Below are 24,469 nucleotides of genomic sequence, written 5' to 3'. Positions count from 1 at the left end.
GACAAGCCAGCTTCACATGTTACCTCAGTGCTATGAGGGTGTAGGTTTGTATGTATATACCTTATAACTGTATACTGTGTGTTTACCACAGTATGAAATGTAGATGAAATATTGAAAAAAAAGAAAGAAAATGCCAGATAATGTAAATACTGTGGTAAATCAGCATGTTCTCAATTCTCAGCTCAATCAAATGATAGCTGTGCACCTACACACACACACGTATAGCATAATCAAACAGTCAAACATCCATGTAATCATCTGTTTCCACATTTGCCTCTGATTACACCCAGGGGGAGCCAATCTGTCTGCATGTGGACAAGTTTTTCACACACACACACACACACACACACACACACACACACACACACACACACACACACACACACACACACACACACACACACACGTGCATACCGTGCAGCACAATCTTTACACACAAGCACTCATCTGCACCCAAACACCATGTGTATACAGCCATGCTAGAAGCAGCTGACAGGACCCAGTTATCAGCCAAGGCAGGGTGCACTAGATAAGGGAGCCTTAGGGCGTCATAAACACCAATGCAGAGAGAGAGTGAGCGAGAGAGACAGAATAATGTAGGGATGGAGGGATGGAGGGATAAATCAGAGATGAAAGAAGGAAGAGGAAAAATTCAACACTCCTGTCATAGATAATAAAATTCTCAGATAAAGAGCTACAGCGGGAAGAGAGAGAATTAGAGACGCTTGGGAAGTGTGCAAGAGAGAAAGATGGGGCAGCAAGGTGAAAGAAGAAAGTGACATGTTAGTCACAAGGGTCGGGCAGTCAGGGAAGGAAAGACAAGAAAAAAACAAGTGGGAGTGAGGAAGAGGCTGGATGAGCCGGACGGTGAAGAAAACTGAAAAGGATTTATCCAGGGGACATCAGGGCCTGAGAGAGTGAGTATAAAAGTTGGAAAGTGAGAGGCATCTTACAAGAATATAAGACAGACATATACACACAAATGATTTAATATTTAAATAACAAATAAGTTTGATAATAATACATTATAATAAAAGTAACTTATCAGTACTTTTATTTACATCATTCATTTTATTCCAATACAGCGATCAGGCACAACATTATGACCACCTGCCTAATATTGTGTTGGTCCCCCTAATATATCCCACCACAAACAGACCCAATACACTTGTCTGTACAAGATGGATAATAATGGTGTGATTAAATGCAAAAGCAAAGAAAAATGCTCAACAGACTGTACACAAAAGATGGATGTAGCCACCATGATGTCACCAGTTGGTTAGTGAACTCCCATTGTGACAACTCAGGTACTGACTGACACTATTTTGGGTTTCTGGAAAAGTGATGTGATGACTTGAATGTAGCAATTTAGACCATAAAATCTCCCAAGGAGTCATAAACAGCTTATAAACAAGGCATAAAAAGGAGACGCTCTACAGATGTTCGTATAACCAAACTTTCTTTTGCAATCAGATAACTATACCAGCTACCTGCAATCGATTGCAGCCAGTTCAACTTTGAAGATATGAAGCTGTCCCCCTTTTCAGGCGGTCTATGCTTGTAGCACTCAGAGCAGGGCACTATGAATGGGATGCTTTTTCTGACAGTTGCACACTAAAAAGAAATGACAGAGAGCGTTTGCATACCTGAGTCACATGATAGGCTTTTTACACTGTGTACAGAGCACAGAGAAGATGAAAACCTCTGTAGGTTTATTCCCAAAACTGCCCACCCCCAACCCGCAACCAAAAAACAAAAGCAAATGCTGTTTCTTCTAACTGTAACCCCCAAAACAAGTCTTTACCATCACATAGCTTTTGTTTGGGGGAAAAACAGTATTGTCATTGCTAATAAAGTCTGCTCATGCTTTGTCTCCTAAGACGTCAGGCTGCCTGCTTTTTTCCCTTCGTCAGCAAGTTTTGATCTAATCCCGCTAAATCAAGAAGAATAAGAGTCGGCATTGGTTGTGACGGGGGAAGTCGAGGGAGTTGAAAATGCACACGCACCCACCGATATGAGACCAAATAACACACGCGCGCACACACACACGACTGTATGAAAACGCATATGGGTGCTGGGCGTGTAAATAGATATTTTGGCAGGTGTACATATCATTATACTCTCACACATGGTGCAGATCAGATAAATCCACTTTGCAACCTGCCACCGGCACTCTGGAAGGAATAAAACACAAGCAGAGTGCCAGTCAAGTGATGCAGCAGGCAGATGCTACTCGCTCAAGTGTGAAGTGAACACACACATATGGATGAATATGTAGGGGCAAACACTCCCACTTGCAAATCATCCAGAGTCAAGTAGATGTGTGGATTCAAGTGCCATTGCCCGTCCTACCATACCCACACAGCATATAAGTGAACTGATTAGTATTATCCCAGCGACAGGACAGAGCACTAGCTGCGAACTAATTTTTACTGAAGTGTGTTGTAGATCGTCGACCTTCTTAAGCTGCATTCAACTGCCTGAATTGAGTTCCAGCTCACGCCTGAAATTAGACTTTGTAACCCACACTGGAGCTACAGACAAAAGGTTTCAGCTTTCAATGACATTTTTCTTATTCAGTACCTGGTGTCGAGCGTGTTAAAGTGTTAATTAACAGGAAGCAGTAGCACTCAGTTATACTGAAAAACATGAAGGAGTACTCTAAAAATGCCTGCAAATTTTTGTTTACTTTCAAGTAAATTTGGTATTTTGCAAGCAGAAATACTCCTCTGTAGTTAAAAAGCTTAAAAATGACGACAGAGAGTCTGCTTCATTGTGATATCCATTTCTCAGTCTTGCAACAATTCTAGGGCTGTTGTTTATTAGTTAGACCAAAAGAAAGAAAAGACACTTTCCTCTGCTGACTTTCCTGTTGCACAGTTACGGTCTGTATAAAAGACTGGCATCATATATGCAACAAATACTGAATGTTTAAAACATTTGATCAAGTCAAAGTTTAAAGAATCTAGTAACATCGTTTATGATCAATTGCCTGCACACTTGATTACATTTCAATCAACGTGGCTCTGTTCTGCATGCTAATAAGCACGTAAACCATGAATGTAACATCCCAGCATTAGCATTATGTTAATGTATGAGACACCGGTTCGAAGGCTCTTTACAGTATTTTTCTCAGATTCTTTTCTTCCAGTATGACATGCTTCAAAAATATAACACAATGCACGCAGACAGTAGTTGAGCATTACCTGTATTGGCCCAGTTCTTAGCAATAGCAACTACTGGCTCAATTACATGCAGGTGAGACCTGCTCATAGGATTTTATGGCATCCCATTAATTAAAAAGAACCTCTATGACATAAAAAAGATGATGATAATAGTATGCGGAACAGGGCAAACATCATTCTCTCAATTCTCTGCACTACACTCTACAAAGTTCATCTATAAACTGCAGCATATGGGTTGTCTGCTAAACCTACTGACCTACACAAGCACCCGAGTCAGCATTAAAAAAAAAACAAAACATTCTTGCATCACTTTGAGAATCAGTGAACAATACAATAGAGCTGAATAGATAATTAAGAAAAATTAGCTGTCTCTGCCTGAAACTGTCCACAGTAAGGTAAATGGAAATTTTCTCTCTATTTAATCTAATCTCCTTACATTGTATGGGGTGAAATGCTGGGTGAGAGAAAATGCTTATGAATCAGAGTAAAAGAAAAAGCCATTATTGAAATTTCCCAAAAAAGAAAATGATTTTTCAGGACAAAATGACAGTACAATAGCGGTGAAAAGGAGAGCTGCCTAGGTTACAAGTTGATTCCAATCTACCGTTTTCAGGATTTTAACAATAGAATAAAAACATCCTGAGAAAAAAAGAGCTTGAACGCAGCTTCTGTAGCACAGAGATATTATGGACTCGCATTTCTCCATCAGACAACTTGGGCAAAAACATAGTGTCAGTTTGGTGCTGAAAAGAAGCTGTTGAAGCAGCGTTTGTTTGCTGATGCTGTCAGCAAACACAAAAGGAACTGCCAGCCTGTTTTATAATGGACTTTCTGCCCTTGTGTTCAGTTATTACACAGAACGTGCTGCAAAAACTAGAGTAAGAGAAGGAAGCTAAAGTGAGACAAAGTGGGAAATCAATGACTAAAGTAAAGGTGAGAGAATAGACTGCCATCTATTTAGATTTAGTGAAATCAACACCATTCCTCGCACAGCCTAATTTCAAGGCTGGCTGCCTTAAAATGGCCCAATTCTCTTTTGTAGAGGGCACAGAAATATCAGGTGTACTGACATCAGTTTGAGCCAAGCTTTGACAGCCCATTCCTTTTAAAGCCATTAGGAAGAGGAGATACTGACAGCATCGTTGAGCAAAATGTTTTAGGGTCTCATGTCAGCTCTTAACAACTCCAAGGACACCTCATGAAGTAGGGTATATAGGCACCAAATGTAATTATGCTCAACTTTGCTCACACCTTCTGCTCTCTTTTCGACAAAAGCAGAAAAATCAGGGCTTTAATATAACTCAGAAGCACTGGGAAGCTTGTTAAAATAAAATGTGAATAATAAGATGTGTCTGACCCCATTTTAGCAGTGCTTGGCACAGACATAAGTCTGTGTCTCTGGTTTTAATGCCATTTAACTAACTGGAAGGTTTGAAGATAATATCAAACATCTGAATGGCCCGATGAACAGTAAAGAGTTGACACTGACCTTGAATACAAAAAAAAATAAAAATCCCTATTATGTAATTAATTACTGAAAAATGTAAGCTGTAAGAATGAGAACGAAGTGATTTTTTCCTTTTTTATGATACCCATAACTGATTATGCAACTATTGATATTTTCTTCAAATGGATGACTGTATACCTTCTCAACATAAAAATTGATGACTATGGGCTGGCACTGCAGGTGCTTCATACTCATTTATCAGTAGTGGTCATGCACCATTGCACTAAAAGCCAATTAAAACCCATTATGTGGTTCATAATCTTTCAAGGCAGGGTTCATTATTTCTTTTAAGCCAAGACTGGATTTAGTTTATTTCAGCCACCACCCTACAGCCTCCATGACATTGTGCTAGATCTTTCACTATGGTACTCCACCTTTTTTGCTCTAACTCAGTTGTTTAATAATCAGTATGTATTGTTTTGCACAGACATGTACCAGTGTTAACTAGCTAGTGCTGACCTGTAACCACTAGTAATACAAATTGATACTTAATAGCATCCAGTCTACCTTCAACTCAAGAGCAGCACTGCCCAGAAAACAACATAATAACCACAAATCTAAAACTAACTAATCTTACCATAACAAATGAAGCCTCTGTCGGCTTTCTCTGTTGGTCAGCGAACTCTTCCTACAGGAGTCGGGCAACAAAAGTTGGTGCAACGGTATGTATCAGGCCCCCCTATAGCCGATACTATGATGTAGTCATGTCACCTAGCAACCGCCTACCAACAGGCTAAAATGACCCATTTGTAGCATTCATGCACAAATAACACAAAACTTTAATTATGCATGATGTCATCATTTTGTCTAGCAACCAATGACCAATTTTAGCCAACCTCTATGGTTTAAAAAAAGCAGTGTATCCTTTTTAATATGATGATATTAACATCTAATTTAGCAAATATTCACTATACTAATATAGTCAATTTCTGATGTTTACAGTATAAATATGACATTACATTAAATCATTTGACAGAATAACTTATGAGGTCACGTTTAGGGACCGTAACATAGGCATGTAACAGTAGAGTACATATAGTATATATAGTGAAAAAAAATTATCAACAAAGCAAAATAAAGAAAGTAGCCCAGCAAATTGTGCAAATTGTGTCATGTACTCTGCTTTAGCATTGGCAGTTATGTGAAAACTTGTTTAACGGCCTGTTGCCTGTTTGTGTTGAATATGAGAATGGTTAACTTCGGGTAATGTCCTACCCTTATTCTCTGAACTGCTGGAAGTTTATATGTGAAAATGACTTAAAATGACAATTAAAAAAAGAATAGATGGAACAGTCCTCAAAGCCTGCGTCTGGGGCATTAAACTGACTGTCGTTCATTTCCTGGAGACTTTCTCGAAACACACCAAACTGGCGTAAACCTAGCCTTAAGCTAAACCTAACCATAAAACATGCATTCACCTTCAAATTTAATCACTTGCTTCAGGGAGACCTGCTCTTTGTCCCTAAAAGGAAGACGTTCTCATAAAGTAGCTGTGTAAACAGGTTTACTTGCACATGCACGCACACACACACACACACACACACACACACACACACACACACACACACACACACACACACCTGTTCTCACCTACACCTCCTTGCTGTACCTGTCTGCCATGCTTTTCATTTTCCTCCCTTTATTAAGACAGAGCTAACTGTTTTGGCCCTGCAGCCAACAGAGACTGACCTCCTTTAGCCTTTGTACGTGTCAGACAACTGAGATCTTTTACACTCCAAGATGGAAACTGCCATTATACCTCACACTGCAAATGGTATCACTCTACCTTTTTCTTGTTGCTCTGTATTTATTATTTTCGACAGGGATTTAAACATCAAAATGTCAATTTAAAGTTATTACTGTTAATATACAAGGAGTGCAGAATTATTAGGCAAATGAGTATTTTGTCCACATCATCCTCTTCATGCATGTTGTCTTACTCCAAGCTGTATAGGCTCGAAAGCCTACTACCAATTAAGCATATTAGGTGATGTGCATCTCTGTAATGAGAAGGGGTGTGGTCTAATGACATCAACACCCTATATCAGGTGTGCATAATTATTAGGCAACGTCCTTTCCTTTGGCAAAAAGGGTCAAAAGAAGGACTTGACAGGCTCAGAAAAGTCAAAAATAGTGAGATATCTTGCAGAGGGATGCAGCAGTCTCAAAATTGCAAAGCTTCTGAAGCGTGATCATCGAACAATCAAGCGTTTCATTCAAAATAGTCAACAGGGTCGCAAGAAGCGTGTGAAAAAACCAAGGCGCAAAATAACTGCCCATGAACTGAGAAAAGTCAAGCGTGCAGCTGCCAAGATGCCACTTGCCACCAGTTTGGCCATATTTCAGAGCTGCAACATGGAGTGCCCAAAAGCACAAGGTGTGCAATACTCAGAGACATGGCCAAGGTAAGAAAGTCTGAAAGACGACCACCACTGAACAAGACACACAAGCTGAAACGTCAAGACTGGGCCAAGAAATATCTCAAGACTGGTTTTTCTAAGGTTTTATGGACTGATGAAATGAGAGTGAGTCTTGATGGGCCAGATGGATGGGCCCGTGGCTGGATTGGTAAAGGGCAGAGAGCTCCAGTCCGACTCAGACGCCAGCAAGGTGGAGGTGGAGTACTGGTTTGGGCTGGTATCATCAAAGATGAGCTTGTGGGGCCTTGTGGGTTGAGGATGGAGTCAAGCTCAACTCCCAGTCCTACTGCCAGTTTCTGGAAGACACCTTCTTCAAGCAGTGGTACAGGAAGAAGTCTGCATCCTTCAAGAAAAACATGATTTTCATGCAGGACAATGCTCCATCACACGCGTCCAAGTACTCCACAGCGTGGCTGGCAAGAAAAGGTATAAAAGAAGAAAAACTAATGACATGGCCACCTTGTTCACCTGATCTGAACCCCATTGAGAACCTGTGGTCCATCATCAAATGTAAGATTTACAAGGAGGGAAAACAGTACACCTCTCTGAACAGTGTCTGGGAGGCTGTGGTTGCTGCTGCACGCAATGTTGATGGTGAACAGATCAAAACACTGACAGAATCCATGGATGGCAGGCTTTTGAGTGTCCTTGCAAAGAAAGGTGGCTATATTTGTCATGGTCGGACGGTCCTTCCCGGAGCGACCTGTCTGTGTGTGTATGTGTGTGCTTCTCTCTCTCTCCTCCTCCACCCAGTGGCTGACACACCTGCACCTAATTTGCCATCCAGCTGTCACTGATCATCCTTGTTGTGGACTGAGGTACTTAACTATGTGTCTGGATGGCAGTCGACGCTGGATTGTACTGGAGGCTCGGTAGTAAAGAGTGTTTTCTTACTTTTAACATAGCCTTAGCCGGCTACCCTTCTCACCTGTAGCTGTCGTCACTTGTTTATAGGAGGAAGTGATATGGAGCAGAAGGTTGGAGAGAAGGAGTCCGCTGGATTAAGCCCTCGGAGGAGAAACACACTCAGATAATCACTTGGGAGACTCACCTGCACACCACTGGGAATTTGGAGATGATCACCGTTGGATTTTTGTACTTCGCTTTGTGACTGTTTTGAGCACTGTAAATAAACGCACTGTTTGCTTCGCATCCAGAGCTCCACGACTGAGTCTGTATTTCCCCCATTACCCGTGACAATATTGGTCGCTGATTTGTTTTTGTTTTGTTTTTGAATGTCAGAAATGTATATTTGTGAATGTGGAGATGTTATATTGGTTTCACTGGTAAAAATAAATAATTGAAATGGGTATATATTTGTTTTTTGTTTAGTTGCCTAATAATTATGCACAGTAATAGTCACCTGCACACACAGATATCCCCCTAAAATAGCTAAAACTAAAAACAAACTAAAAACTACTTCCAAAAACATTCAGCTTTGATATTAATGAGTTTTTTGGGTTCATTGAGAACATGGTTGTTGTTCAATAATAAAATTATTCCTCAGAAATACAACTTGCCTAATAATTCTGCACTCCCTGTAATGTTACAGCTTTATTCATGTTTTAAAACTATTTAGAGCTTTCAGCCCTGGGTTAAGAAGAGAGGTGATGATTAGCGAGCAGCAGTATGGCTTCATGCCCAGAAAGATCACTACAGATGAGATGTTTGTATAGAAAAGGTCAGAAGGAGCTTCACTGTGTCTTTGTGGATCTAGAGAAAGCCTATGATCGGGTACCAAAAGAGGAACTGTGGTACTGTGCTAATGTTTTCATGGGGAGCGAACAGGCTAGACAAGAGTAGTAATGAGTGCATCACAGGGACAGCTCATGTTAGAGTTAGAGAAGTAAGATGAGATGGTTTGGACATGAGCAGTGATGGGACAGTGGATAGACCTGAACAAAGGATGTTGACTATGCAGCTACCAGGCAGGAGAAAAAGAGGAAGACCTGAGAAAAGGTTCATGGACACAGTGAAAGAGGAAATGCAGAGGGTTGGTGTGACAGAGGAGGATGCCAGGGACTCTGTGAGATAGAGGCAGGTGACCTGTTGCAGGTCCCCGAAAGGGAGCACACCAAGAAGAAACAGGTCTAGAAATAAAAAAATGAAACATTTACAAGTATAACTATACCAGCACACACATGATCTCAGAGGTAAATAGGATTTTGCTAAAGCAGCAAAAGAAGCAGAGCCAGCAGTTTGTCCTGTTTGTATTTGCAACACGGCTAATGAAAGAAGTCACCCACGGGCAATAACCATTCTTTCTCTCAGCTCTCCAGATTTGAAACAAAGGTTTTGGGAACCCTTTACCAAAGTGTGCGTTCCACTGCAGTGTGCGTTTAAGTCTCTAAGGGGTTAGAAGAGTAAGGGGTGATGAAATGCTCTACAAATCTGGGAATCTGCTAACAAGCTCATTGATTTGAGCCTTGAAGAGAACAGCTGCAGGGGGTAAGAGAAAGAAACAGAGACACACTGAAAGTAGGGGCTAGACTAATAGACACAGAAAGTGAAAAAAGGTTAGGAGACACAAAACAATTGGATGCAGGAAGGAGTGAGGGAAGTGTTGGTGTCTTTCTGCAAACTCAGACACTTAAAGCGTTTAAAATGGTGCAGCGTGAGCATACGACTCATTTGTATGCTCCAGTTTATAACAAAGAGACAAGCTGTCTCACATACCCCAAGCACAAATATACACTAACATCCCACAAATGATTAATGTTAATGTACTAGTTTCCCTTAAAGAAGGAGCTAACTCAGAAGTCTTTTTAGGCGTTTCACACAGATCAGCAGGTTCTTTGGATTCAAAAGATCACACACACCATCCCTTCATACCTAAAAGTTTGGATATTTTTAATAGGAAATGTGTCTTACCCTCATTTAAACCCAATTGTATAATAATGTTTTGAGTCAGCTGCTTTAAAAGTTTGCTACCTATATAGTTGCTGGCTTGCACAACAAAGTCAGAAAAAAAAAAAGACAGAAAAAAAGCACTAAACTTCTGAAAAAATGAGAATCAGCGATCTAAGGAAAGCAATAACTGAACGTGATAACCCAATTGTGTGACATGCAAGAAAAGCAAGGGTGGAGTTTGAAATATATGTGCATGCATGTGCTCTTATCTGCTTGGAACAGGAAAACAGCTCATAGCCAACCTATGGAATAAAAGGAGTTGAACTGAGGTCACTGACTCCACTCTCTCTACTCTCTCTACAGGCTTCACTTTAATGATGGCGCAAGGTGAAGGAGTTGTTTGACTGGGGGTGACGAGGAGGTGGAAGACTTGGAGAGACACTGGGTGGTGATAAACAGAAAAAGCTCAGAACAAACAAAACTTATTACACATTTAGACCCACACATTTATGCCTCATGCTTCAATATTAATGGAGGTCTGGGTACTTGGGGGGGGGGGGTTAGTCCATGATGGGTTTTCCTGGTATTTCACTGATAGTGTGTTTAGTTAGTTTGTCACACAGAAAAATTACACCGTTGCCAATCAGATGCTTTTCAGATGGTACTGAAATCAACCAGAATTTGAACCAAAAATGTCTAAAATGGATATGTCCCTCCATAGGGCAGCATTTGTTTACAGTTTCCCTTCCTTAACACTGGTTTCTTTACAGTCCCTTTTCTACTGATATCACGTTTGATATAAATGGTAAACAGACTGGTTCTTATACAATGCTTTTTACTCTGAGCACTTTTTTTGCTATGTTCTTTCTACATAAGTGCATTATGTAACTTTCGCACACATTTAAAATCTGATGGGTGGATGTTCATATCTTGAACAGGAATATTTGGTGTGCAGACTGGAGCAGACAGGGATCAAACAACTAACCTTCCAAATAGCAGGTGACCTTTTTTGCTACCTGAGTTACAGCCACCCCAGCCATCTGAAAGGTCAGATGCGCCTGAGAGATCAGCTCAGCTCATCTGTCAGCACCTCCCGGGTGATGTGTTAGGTCTTTGCTTGATTTTGGTTGACTTTCTGATACCGCTCACCAGCTGCAGATTGTTTTTGCTACTTTTTTATTTTGTTCTCCATTTCTCTAGTTTCCTTAACTTTTTTTATGAACACTCTGCACACCACGCCAAGATATAACACCTTTTCAGCTAAGCTAGTTCTTTGGAAGTAACCTCGTTGGTGCAAAAAAATCTGTTTTATTCCTGTCAAACTGTGTTATCTTAGGAATCTTTCATACATTTAACTACACAAATGGGAACAAATGATCTGCTCCCAGTTGTGTAATAGTAACAAACTAACACCAATTGATCACTTGAGTTAGGTGCCTTAATTATGTTTGAATTGAATGATTCATAGATAAGTTTAAATTATTTTAACAAAAAATAATAAAACAAAAAAAAAAAGAAAAGGAAAAAAGGAAAAGCTAATAAAAAGAAAAACGTGGATGGACATTTGGGATTCCTGGATAGCTCTTGATCATGATCACTTAAAAAATTAAAAGAAAGTCTTATTCCTTAAAAGCAAAATATAAATAAATGGGGAGTGCACAGTACTGAAACTTTGAGAAAATAAATGCTCAGCGAAGGGGTAAAACACATTACTATTGACTTTCAAAAACCCATACCTCTTACTACAAAAAAATCAAAAAAACTCTGACACTTTCAGCCACACAATATGAGAGCAACTGGACAAAGTGAAAGTGAAAAAATGAAGTGGAAAAAATATTTATAACAAGATAAAGCCTCTACAAAAAATGAGTGAAACACAGAAGGCAGACAGAATATGCTGAGAAAAACAAGTGTGCAGCAGAAAGAATCTGAAGACCAATTCAATTTTACAAGGCATTACGTAACATCAGGTCTTTTTGCATTAATCTTTCGGGTTATGTAAGCTATCTCTGGACTAGAGCAGATTTATAGCAATGAGCTTATGATGCAAACTAGCATTAGTTCTTTTGCAGCATGCTGCCACTGTGGTAGTGTAGTGAATCTCTCTTCATGTAAAATGTGGCCTCTCTCACACAAGACAGACGTATTTATACCCCAGAAAACGTTCAGACTGAAGAATTAAAAAAAATTAAATAGACCAAAAAAACCAAAAAAAACCCCAAGGTGTTCCAACAGCGCAAGGGGTGTGGCACCACAGTCTTCACATATCATCATATGGCACGATATCATTGTATGAGATAAAACAAAGGCCTGGTCAAACTGTTTGAACAGAGCTCACAGAAAATGAGGGCAAAGCAATAACAATGTGATTTGTTGACTTTTGTAGTTTGACTGTCAAAGGGGAAGGCATAGTGAAAATATAAAAATACTAGAGATGGACCGATCCGATATTACGTATCGGTATCGGTCCGATACTGACCTAAATTACTGGATCGGATATCGGAGAGAAATAAAAAATGTAATCCGATCCATTAAATATCAAAAAAGCACCTCACAAAACTTGCCACACGGCGTAACTCGGTCATAACCGTAGCACTCGGAGCAGTGTGCTCACGTGATAGAGCGGCTGTGTGTATTTGTAGCCTCACTAGCAATCCAGTGGCATTTCATCTCCGAGGAAGTTATCCCTGAGAGAAGTAAAGCAAGTGTTTAAGTTCATCTCTGAATGTTTGTAAAGCATTCCCATGTTAAGCTTAACAACCGATATATGGAGCGACTGCCTCTCTCTCTCCCTCTCCTGCTGCTACTTCAATCCTGAAACTGATTAATGATCAGCTGATTGGCTTTTCTGTAGCGAGTCCGTCTCTCTTCTTTGTTTTTGGCCCACTTTACACCAGAAAGAGGAAACCAGCGGCTGAACAACAGCAGTTTAAGCTTGATAAGCTGTTGTTAGAATTTATTTAATATTACTTTCTAGACCAGGATCCTTTTCTACGTAGCTGACAGCTGGTAACTGTGCAGGGGCGGATCTAGCAAAGTTTAGCCAGGGGGGCCGATAGGGCATTAACAGGGAAAAGGGGGCACAAAGACATACTTTTCTTTCTTATTCTCATTTAAAATGTCTAGCTTTTAATAAATAATTATCTGAATCTTACACCCAAAGTTTTAATCTGATGTAAAATGTATAGAAGTCCATTACTGTATATAGTAACTGTTAAGTCTAATATACCCTAGTAAGCTATACTACTTTTTCCTTTGGGAAGGTACCATCTGTGCAGTCTGCAGTTCTGTTGAAGAAAGATCTTGAATCTATTTAATTATTCTTGAAAAATAATTTATTTCTGTGCATTTTTTGGTGGTTCCCTATTTTTTTTTGCTGGAAGTTTGCAACCCTATTAGTTAGGTTGCTTAATATTTCTGCTAAGTACTCTTTAAAATACCAGAATAGGAAGGATGGAGTCGGTTTAAGTTTATTAGATTGATCAGTGTTGCTGAACTATGAAATATTTTGGGTGCAGTGTATTTTTTTGCATACAAGTATAACAGAATAGCTTCAGAGTTGTTGTTTATTTAAACTTGAGTGTGAACTTATACAAAATGCAGCAAGATATAAAAAAAAAAACAGTTTTATTAATTAAAAAAACACACTATATCGGATTCATATCGGTATCGGCAGATATCCAAATTTATGATATCGGTATTGTATCGGACATTAAAAAGTGGTATCGTGCCATCTCTAAAAAATACCACAGTGTAAGTAAAACTTACTTAAATAGAGAAAGAAATATGGCTGGCAATGGGGAAGAGAGAGATAAAAATTGAAAATGATTTTATAGTAAGGATAAAAACTAAAGTGCAAAAGATTTGTGAACAGATGGGCCTTAAAAGAACCGGTTAACTGTTAGAGAGGTGTAAAACTGACAGTTGTCATGTCTCCTGGCTTGAAACATCAGCTTTTGTGAAGCTTCAAAAGACAAACTGACTGGAAAATGTGATTTTCTTATAACAGCAGCATTACAAGGATCAAGGATCAAGTATTCTGTTGTCATTCACCGTGAAGAAAACCTTACAGAACGAGATGCAGTTACTCAGATCTCGGTGTTAATAATGATTAAAATAAGCAACGATAGTAGAAATGCCTCGAGGCAATAGCCCTAATAACACTAATTGTTGAAAATGCTGCTAAATAATTGCAGCTAGTTGTAGGACTGCAGGTGCAGGTAAAAATGAGAATGTGGTAGCTCTACATGGAACTAAATTAGCAGTAAAATATACAGAACACACAGTTCTGTGTAGACGATGATAAATCAGTGCTACTGTCTCTTTTCAGCTCCATGCCTGAATCTGAAACTTCACATTAATTGAGAAATTACCTGCAGTAGGGATGCTGCTGTGTAGCGTGACACTTTAATTTTGAGGAATCCATGGAGAGGGCGTGCATGAGAAGAAGAAAGCGAATCTTTGCGACGTGACTGAAGATATTTTTAACAATTTCCTCCTTTTTTGTGTGTCTTTTTCATTTTTATTGATGCCTAAGAGTTGACAGTACTGAGGCAGAGAAACTAGGAAGCAAGGGGAGATAAGGATTTTGACTTGCAATAAAGATCTTCGACTGCTATCAAACCAGATGATGCAGTTTTATTACGTGCTATGATTCTTAAATAACCATGACAGAGTTTGAGGGAGGTGGGACGGGGAGTACTGTCTTTTTAAAATAAGCAATTATTACATGTAAGACAAACTCAAAGTGGAAAAAATAAAGCAAAGTAAAAAAAGCAGGTTATAATGATCAAATATTATTACAATACCATGTATTATAGATCTCTGATTTAAAACAATAGCTTAAAAAATCCTCAATAAAAATTAAAACTGCCTTTTCCCATTACCCAGGTAAGTTAGATCAAATATAACTGTAGTTAGATCAGTTAGATTTTGTACTCTTCAGCAATAAAATGCAAAGGGGAAGAAATTTCTTGTGGCACATTTTCAAACCGACTTTAATAAAATATAGTAGATTTAATATGTTTACAGTTTTTAGCAGGCACATTTTTTGATTTCCACATGTCATCTCTGTGAACCGTCCCCACAATGCCACGTTTTTAGTTTTCATGTTACGCCCAACACATGCTCTGTGAACATAAGCCACCAGGATGATGCACCAGAAAATGAACAATTTTCCAGGCTACTTCACTGTACTTACTTCTTCGCTGTGTATCGTGTGTCCTGTGGGCATTGAACTGTAAGAGGCCATTGCGCTTTTAGCCTGTGCCACTTTCTTTCATCTTCCAGTATTATTAAAGCTTCTTTATGTCACATAACAGTAGTGGCAGGATAAGGCACAAAAGGTGCTGACCATCTAGCTTTTCAACGACTGGGAGCAGCTCTCTGTGTTCCAGACCCTCAAGTTGGTAATGAGCAGGAGAGCCGTGTCTGCTCTCCCTCTAACACTAATACATCTCAGGTACCCTGGCAATCTAACTGGCATCAAATTCAGCTTTATTTCCATCAAGCTCCTCAGTATTCCACAATGTGAGGGGTGCATACTCAGCAGAAATGGTGAAACGCAAAGACCTGTACTGAATTAACTGAGATGTGTGTGCTGCAGTGTGTGGTCAGGTAACATGTGGTAAATGTGTGAAATTTCTGCTTTGTGCATAAATGACGGATGTTGTGAGATTCCAAACAAAAGAATGGCATTCATTAGTGAGCCTTCAAAAACTATCTGCATATTTGAATACCAAATATAAACTCTAAAGATGCCACCTCGGCACTTTGCTGAACTCTCTTTTTGTCCTTTCCAGCCATTGTTTCCGAGGTCTGATCTGCATGCTGACAGCCTTCAGGATGAAATATGATTTTGATTTGTCACAGACATTTTTTTAAAATAAACAATACCTTAAAGTTTAATCTATTGTGAGTTTTATTAAAAGAAGTCATTTTAGTCAATAGCTCCAATGCCTTAGTAAGTCTCGACATGCTCTTTTCACTCATCTCTAGTAAATAATATCCAGCCACGTGACTGCAGTGCAGACTGAAAACTACAAAAAGGGGAGTGATACACTAAGAAAACACAACACCTAATCATTCCCACAGCGGCCAATTACAGCTACCCTGCTTCCTCCTAAGCCAATCACAACTTTCAGATGTTGTCATGAGAGCAATACTGTACCCACTATGCACTCACACACCCACCACAATGCAGGAATGAGAAACGGTGGAAAAGGACAGACCCTGGACACTTTTTTGCTCAGCTTTATTTTAACACTGCTCAATGTTGCCCAAAGGAAAGCGAGATGTTTCCAAATCTGTGTTTGGTCTCAGATCTAACCAAGCCTTATCTTTAGGGCAACTATTGTCTGTTTGCCAGCTTTTTCATTTGACTTGGTCATTTTGTCCATCTGGACTCAACAATATCTGCAACCCCCCCAAAACACAACATCCGTGTTAAAATACTAATAAAAATACAGTATTAATACGAAATAAAACAACAGCAATGCATTGTTCATGAATGCGTCTGCTGATTTGCATCTGAGGCTTTTTCTGTGTGAACCACTGATAATTACATTGCGAGGTAATCAAACCAAAAAGCTCCCTGTTTTCCAGCCTGTTTACTAACACACTGTGATAATTGCATTCGCAGGGCATGGTGTGAATGTACACAAAGCCACTATCTGAGAATGCAGCCCTAACACAGAAATGCAGCAGTGTTGAGGGAATTCTTTAATTAATTCATTCGTTGACAAAAAAAAAGCCCCCTGTGTATTTCACAGCGCCTAAAAACAGAAAATCAATACTTATGCTTTTTAAATAACAAATCACTATGTACTTGTGTGCAGCTTCGCCGTGTGGCAGGATATATTGAAGCTAAACATACAGTATAATTGCACGTCATAGCAGTACAAAGCTGTGCCTCACAATGCATCCTCTTCTGAGAATTGAACTTGTCATTACTGGGTTCACTGAATGGACCCAGTGTTACATTATCCTTTATTACATGTTAGTATAACGATCACTGTGAAAAGCATTAAAAGCTTTACTTTAACATTGACAGGTTTGAGGGTAACGTGAGAGATGCAGCGAGAGAGAACGAGCAATCCATCAGCTACAAGTGAGACTGAGAAACTGGCTAAAGTGAATACACAAATTGGTCATACTGGTGTGGTAATATATCCTGTGCAGTCACCTAAAACATCACGACCCCCAATGTCAGACAGATAAATCTGAAAATGTGGGTCTCAAGAAACTCCAGTGACGTGCATGCAGCAAAAACGATTGTGCCATCAATCTCAAAAGTCACTTTTTTATATATGAAATTCTTCTAAATTGTCCCACACTCTCTTGGCCCCTGAAGCTGCGTTATATGTCTACAGAATGTCTGCCAAAGGCTGGGCATCAATACAATGCTTCTCCTATGATTTGTGAGAGATGTCCGGAGCAGAGCACAGTATGAAATGCAGAGGACAGCCGGGCCTCTGTAGGCACCATTATATTGATCTATACTCTGTACCTGTGCCACTGCGCTGATCGACGACGACAGAAAGACAAAGACTAGCAGCTCAATCGAGGCCGAACAAAGACGTCACCTATGAGTCAGCTGTCTTCTCACAATATGCCTGTTCATAATTCTTCTTTCAAACATTAGCTATTCCTTTACATTGAAGATGACAACCCCTATGATTTGTTCAGTCTTGACTATGAACCTAATTACTTAGACTAGACAACGCTTGAAGGATCTTTTCAATCACGACAAATTTACATCCATGCATATGTCTGTGTGTGCTGGCTCTAGTTCAGCTTTATCAGTAAGCAGAAACGCGTAATCATCCTGACACGGGACGGAAAAGAAAAATCACCAATGTAGTTGCACTGACATTAAGCTGCAGATTGAGCCTACGTGAGATCAATACGGCAACAGATCAATTCAGCGACAGGACCTTAGAAACCTCGATGCTAATGCTGGCGTTAAGTGGAAATGAGCAGACTTTAAATGCAAAATTACAAAAACTGGCTGTTAGTGTGAATGTGAGTGTAAATGGTTTTCTGTCTCTCTGTGCTAGCCCTGTCCGGAGTTTACTCTACTTTTCATCCTATTAACAGCTAGCAAACGGATGAAATAGATGGATATATGCCTTTTTTTCCCCAATCTGTACACAAGAAACATTAGTTTCATGTTCAGTGTTTGGAGTTGCAGTTTCTTGTTTTTTAGTTTAGAGTATTCTTGTTTACCTTTGTTTTTTTTTAAGGATTTATGTTTGAAGTCTTACAGTTTCTTGAGTGGTTTTGGTCATTGTTCTCTGTGTCGTCCTGGTCTGTTTCCCCAGTCATGTCTCTGTGCTGCCTGGTCCCTCTGTGGCCTGTCTCTGTGGTCTGTCATGTCTCTTTTTATTCTTCCTTTGTCTTTGTCAAGTCCGTTTGTCTCAGTCTGCGTTAGTTTCCTGTTTTAGTTTGACAGTCTCTTGTCATGTGTGCTTTATATTCAGTTTTGCTTCCCCTGTCGTTACTCAAACTTCGCTCACCTGTGTCTTGTTTTCCCCAGCTGTGTTCCATCTCTCTAATTGCCTTATGTGTATATTTAAGTCCCTAATTTCCTTCTGTTCTACGTCATTTCGTCATCATATTCCTTCATGCTGTGCGCGCTCCAGTCTGTCAGTGTTTCAGTCAGTCCTCTCCAGTTAACGCCGCCTTATGTTTTGTTAAGTTTGCCGGTGCGAGCTAATAAAGCTGTGTTTTGAGTTTATGTTTGTCTGCAGAGTCCTGCACTTGGGTCCACTCTCTGTCTGACACAGCATCCCATAACAATTAGCTCTATAGCTCTATATAATTAAGATATCAAGATCTCGCACATAAAGAACTCACCCCTGAAGTTCCTTGACAGACATGGAGATCTTGAGGTTGTGTCCCAGAACATGAAGTGCAGTGAGGATATCAGCCCATTGGACCATTTCGCCTAGAGGCCCTCCCTTCAACACCTTTGGGCTGAAAACATCTCCAGACTCCTCAGTTAGGAAGCCTACATGAACGAGGATCTGAAAGAGAACACATTGTTATAGAAGAGTTCAAATAAAGGTCTGTAGATGGGGAACATAAGAAAACTTGAAAGGACATTGTTTAATAATAAATAATCTTTAAACAAAGGTTTTTACGAAAATCATGTTTTTTGTGGTTTCTTATAATGTTCTGCTGTATTTAAATTAAATTATAATCACAAAAAAAATCTGTAAATGTACCTAAAATAATAATGATAATAGTAATAATACATCACCAGAATAGTTTTTCAATTGTTAATAACTAGTTAAAACCAACAACAGATATGAATAGAGAGTCTCAAATCGTGCTTAGACTACATTAATAACTCAATGCCAATAACGTTATAAAATACAAAAATAAGCCCAACAGCTTTAGTTATTATCTGTAGCTCCAAACCAATGTACTCAAAAACCAAAGTCACCCAATAATACAAACTAACAGAGAGAGAAAGCTGAATATAAGAACAACCAGCACGTTTTACAATGAACAATAACAGTTTTTGTCAAAGTTTCAGAACTATGAAGAGCACAATAAATCATGAACAGGCCTGATGAGAAGTTAAACGTATAAAAATTCAGTGTATCATGTTTTAATTCTTTGTGTTTCTTTTCTCCTCATTTAAACCCAGATTAACTCCATTTTATTGTGAAAATACAATAGATCTAAGGGGGCCATCACATCTGTTGTAGGTCTTCTTGTTGCCTGAAACATTTTCACTATTCTAGATCATATTTATTGACATAATTTTACAGTCAACATGTTTTATTTATGATGGTCTAGTTATGTCACAGGTACCCTAAATTAATAATAATAGCAATTACCATTTTTTACATGTTTCTGTAATGGTTAATCCACCAATATGTGCACGGTCTTTAATGAAAAAGCTATTTTTTATGCTAAAATGTCATCTAAAATTTGAATATATTATTAAAAGTTTACTGTTTTACAAAAAAGCTGAAAAAAATAGTAAAATGCCAAATTACAGTTATTTATTTTCATTCCTGAAAAGAGAAAAAAATAGTTTCACAGGTTGAAAGCAAAGCTTGTTATGCTAATTTCTGACTTCTTGGTGAAGTTCACTTCACCGGCTCAAATTTGGGTATAAAACGTGAACTCAGTTTGGTATTTGCCTAATACATAACAATATAAACAACATAATTCATCAGTATAAACACGTTTTTCACTAATTTCCAAAATATATTTGTGTTTTCTTCTTTTTATGACAGATATTAAAATAGCCCTGTATGTGCACATAATGTACAGATGTTTACGATAAAGTACATTCACTCCAACCTGATGTCCATTATAACACTTTGAAATATTTGCATAATAGATATTGCTAAGCTCTTGGAAAGTTAAGTTTCTACTCTGCACAATGTTTTAATGACTTTGAGGATTAATATCATTGGAATTTCAAAGTGTTTGAAAAGGAAATTATGGAAATCCCCAATGAATTACTCCTCATGCTCCAATGGAACAACATTTTTCATATACACACAGAAAAACACTGTGATAAAAATTCTTAGAAATCTAATGTGAACTTTAAAAATATATACTATGCAAAACATGTAAATTTCATAATAAAATAACTTTTACACTTTGACTTGTACTGTTATACAATTCTTCACATAAAGGCTACAGTCCTGTCATGCATGTTCACCTAGCTGCTACATAATTAGTGCAGCCCAGCGAGAAATGAGCAACACGTTACTTTTCACAGTGGATTAGACACAGTCATGTCCAAACGTTGCTTTGCTCAGTAATCCTGATTAACTAACACAGCATGAACACCTCCAGCTGCTTTTGCTGGCAAATGGAGCCCGCAACTTTGACCATGCAACATACATAATGAGCTTAAAACCAAATGCGAGGAGTTTGCCAGGAAGTTTTCCAAGGCCTTGTTTACTGTCTCACCATTTGTGTGCAAGTGCATACAAATGGTGAGACGCATTAGTGTTTCCTGTGTCTGTACTTTTAAATCTGTTAGCTGTAGCAGATAATGTCTAAAAGCATCCAAGAGCTTTTCAGATATATGCCACAATGGCACTCATTTCACTCTCCCCCTCCTAATTATGTGTGCTAATACTGAAGTTAGAAGAGCCAACATGTGCACCTGCACACAATATACATACATACACACAAAACTGCTACAAAATATGAGTCATTTTATGACCAGGGGACAGACTGCATCTGAATAACAAAATGAGAAAAACAGAAAAACTGTACTAAACGAAATTAATTATTGATTTCAACCCACAATAAATGTTTAACAATATTTTCAGCTGGCCATGGAAACGGGTTGTGAACGTAACATTGATATGTCATCATATTTTAGGTTCACATGGCAAAGTTCTGCTTAAATTATTGCCTATCTACACATTCAGCAGTTATGATGCGAAATAAGCTCTCTTTTTTGGAGTCCCAGACTAATATTTTTAATATTTTGGTGTCCACCAAAATCCTGTGGTAAACACGTGACTCATGCTGCAAGGTGCATGTATAGATTTTTAAATATTAGGGGAGCTGCTCATATAGTCGATACTAATGTAGAGCCTCATTAACACGCTGTCTCACTTTCAGGACCTAATATCCTAATATCCACACATATTCTTAATACTCAACAATATGTTTGTACACTACATTTGTTTAGCTTTATTATTATATAGTGGTGTTTTTGACTTCACACACTCAGCACATTTGATAAAGTAATTTCACTGATGTACTTACTTGAAAATAAAGCGTGTATACAACTCTGGACAATGATGTGTATACAGCAGAGTCAAGCTCCAGTGAGACTCCAGCTGGCGTGAAAAATTCCTTGATTGAATAAACCTGCTCTATTAACTTCTGCTTCATAAAAAGATAAGTGAAATTTAATTACAGTTTGGGTGGCAGATGGCAAGAGTGAGAATACATGGCACCAGTACTATTCCCTGGCTCGGTGTTGGTGTTGGTTATAGGGTGTATCAGCGAAACGCTGGCATCGACGCAGAAATGGAGACAGAAGGAGCTGAATTTCAACTACTGGCACAACAGTAAAACTGATAAATAAATATGAGGAAAATCACACAGTGGCAGCAGCTCTGAATAACTGTAGACTGGATTCTATAAACTGGCATCCATACACAAATGCAAAGTTAATAGCAGGAGAGGAAGAGTTCACTATAAAAGCTGGCAACTCCCTCGTGATCTAAACTAGAGCCCAACCAGTACTGGATATGTGCTTTCAGACACAGGAAACAAAAACAGATTTCCCTTTCCTTTCCCTTTAAGTTATGAGTCCTGAGTAAGATAATATGACAATGCAGCTTAAAAATACAATACATAAAATTAATTGTCACGGCGGGGTGCGCCGGTGTGTTTTTTGAAACAGGACCTAAAAGCAGATGTGGACGAGGAGTTGCAGGTTTAAACAGAAAGCGATCCTTTATTTGGATGATAGCAGGAGTTAAACATGGAACCCTAAGCAAACTAAAAAAACACTAAGAAACAAATACTATGAAGTGCTATGACTATAACAGTGACAATGGTGGAGATAACAGACGACCTGACAACGACATTCAGAAAACAGAGGACTTAAATACACACATGAGGTGATCAGGGGAAGTGGAGACATATGAGAACACAGCTGACTCGAATGAAACATAATGACAATACAGGGGAGAGTAACACTAACTACAATGAACAAAGAACACCAGACTCTTACAAAATAAAACAGGAAACACAGAGACATAGACATGGAGATAAAACATGACATGAACTTAACATAACCACATAGACATGAAACATAGACGCAGGAACCAGGGAGACTGGGTATGGGAACTTATGACAGCTGAATTTATAAAAATGTAGAGAGGTAAAGTTTGTGTTACCAAAAGAGAATCAAAATCTTGAGAGAGGAGAGGCAAACCAACACACACTCCTGCCACCATAACAATTTTACATACTTGCTCGCTTCAAAATGAATATGAACAGGTAGAAAGTTACACAATGGAAAGTAAACAACAGAAGGAATAACTGTGAAGCCTCATAAACTATGTGTGTCACAGCCAATTGCCTCCCTCGGGAATCTGGATAACACACAAGAGAGTTGAATACTTTATACAGTGGACTTATGGTACTCCCAGATGGTGTGTGTGTGGTTATGTGTGTGCGTGTCTGAAAGTGCTGATTTTTTTGTGTATTTGTTTCACGCTGACATACATCAATGAACTCCAGTTAAAATCCCTTGTGTGTGTTCAGCATAAATGCTCACTCGCAGTGAGCTTGGGGACTCTCAAAAAGCTCTGAAGCTAATTTTTCCTGTTAACATCCCATAGGGACTGAATAAAGCCTCATGAAACCCACGGAGACACAAACAGAGGTACAATACCTTGCTCACCTTTACATCTGTCCCATCTGTTTGCTTGTATGTTCATGCACCACCAATTTGAATCGCAGTATTTTCACAGTATCTTTCTGTTCTAAATGCCGTTAGATGAGTTGTAGTAAGGAAAGTCTAGTCTTTGAAATGTTTATGCAATATGAGACTGAGTCAAAGTGAAATCCTTGGAAAGACCTTGGTGCATACACTTGAGAGCGGGAGCGCAGAAGTGACTGTTAAGTATGTGTTACCACTCCAGTGGTATCCTCTGCTCGAGACATCACTAACAGGGTAACGACAGAAGTATGCAAATTCTTGGCTTAGCATCTGTTAGAACAGGACTTTGTATGGACATGTCTGAGTGTGTGTGTGTGTGTGTGTGTGTGTGTGACCTGGTTCTCTCATTCATCGTGCCCCCGAAGAAGGTTGCAGCTGTCCAGCCATGGGAGGCAACACAAGCTGGCACCGACAAAGATCACTACTCTACCCTTAATTTCACCTTCTTCCTCATCCTCCTTTCATGGCCCTACAAACAACTTTCCCCTCTTTACTTATACTCATGTCTTTCCTGCTTGTTTTCATATTCTTTCAACTTGCTTCCTCCTCTTCCTCTTTCCTCTAACAGCTTTTTCTTTTACCCCTACCCCAGTTCCTCACTCCTCACTTATCCTTCCACACTGTCTGCACTTCATCAGTCAGAGATCTATTAAATCTCAAGAGGGCAGAGATAGAGAGAAGGGGAATTAGCAGCTTGACATTTGCTGACAAACACACTAAATGTGCATGCTCAAGGAAGCACAGATGCACATAAAGTGACACGGGGAGATACTAAAACTACTAGCAGACAGCCAGCGAATCTGTTGCTTTGTAGGTTAACGGGATAAGGTCAGCGTCTTTGAATCTGTACCCTCATCTTTCAAAAACCCTTCAATGATTCCTGAACTTAGCTAAATATATTTCCTTTGATGTCTAACAAAATGAAAACAGCTTTTGTTCAGATTGATTCTAATGGCAAAAAAAAAACGGCCCTGACCTTATATTCAGTTTCATAACGAGGTGAAAAAAATTCTTTTAAATGTATCATTGCTTTGAAAGGGAAGTGAACCAAGAGGTCGAC

At 39.1% G+C, this 24,469-nt stretch overlaps 1 protein-coding gene across 1 annotated transcript in view; it reads right to left on the bottom strand.

Annotated features, from left to right (window-relative positions):
* The window catches only part of LOC146708029 (alpha-1,6-mannosylglycoprotein 6-beta-N-acetylglucosaminyltransferase B-like), a 113,408-nt gene that overhangs the window by 28,041 nt on the left and 60,898 nt on the right, over positions 1-24,469 (bottom strand). The window contains exon 8 of the mRNA XM_085459720.1: positions 18,819-18,988. Coding sequence (XP_085315846.1) covers positions 18,819-18,988 — 170 coding nt within the window. The remainder of the gene's footprint in view (positions 1-18,818; positions 18,989-24,469) is intronic.

This window comes from Copadichromis virginalis, linkage group LG6 (assembly GCF_057382275.1).
Source record: "Copadichromis virginalis isolate Kocher_CV1m ecotype Utaka linkage group LG6, C_Virginalis_male_GT1.1, whole genome shotgun sequence".
In the NCBI taxonomy this organism is placed as follows: Eukaryota; Metazoa; Chordata; class Actinopteri; order Cichliformes; family Cichlidae; genus Copadichromis; species Copadichromis virginalis.
The sequence above is the reverse complement of the archived record's forward strand: the minus strand, read 5'-3'. Positions and strand labels throughout refer to the sequence as shown.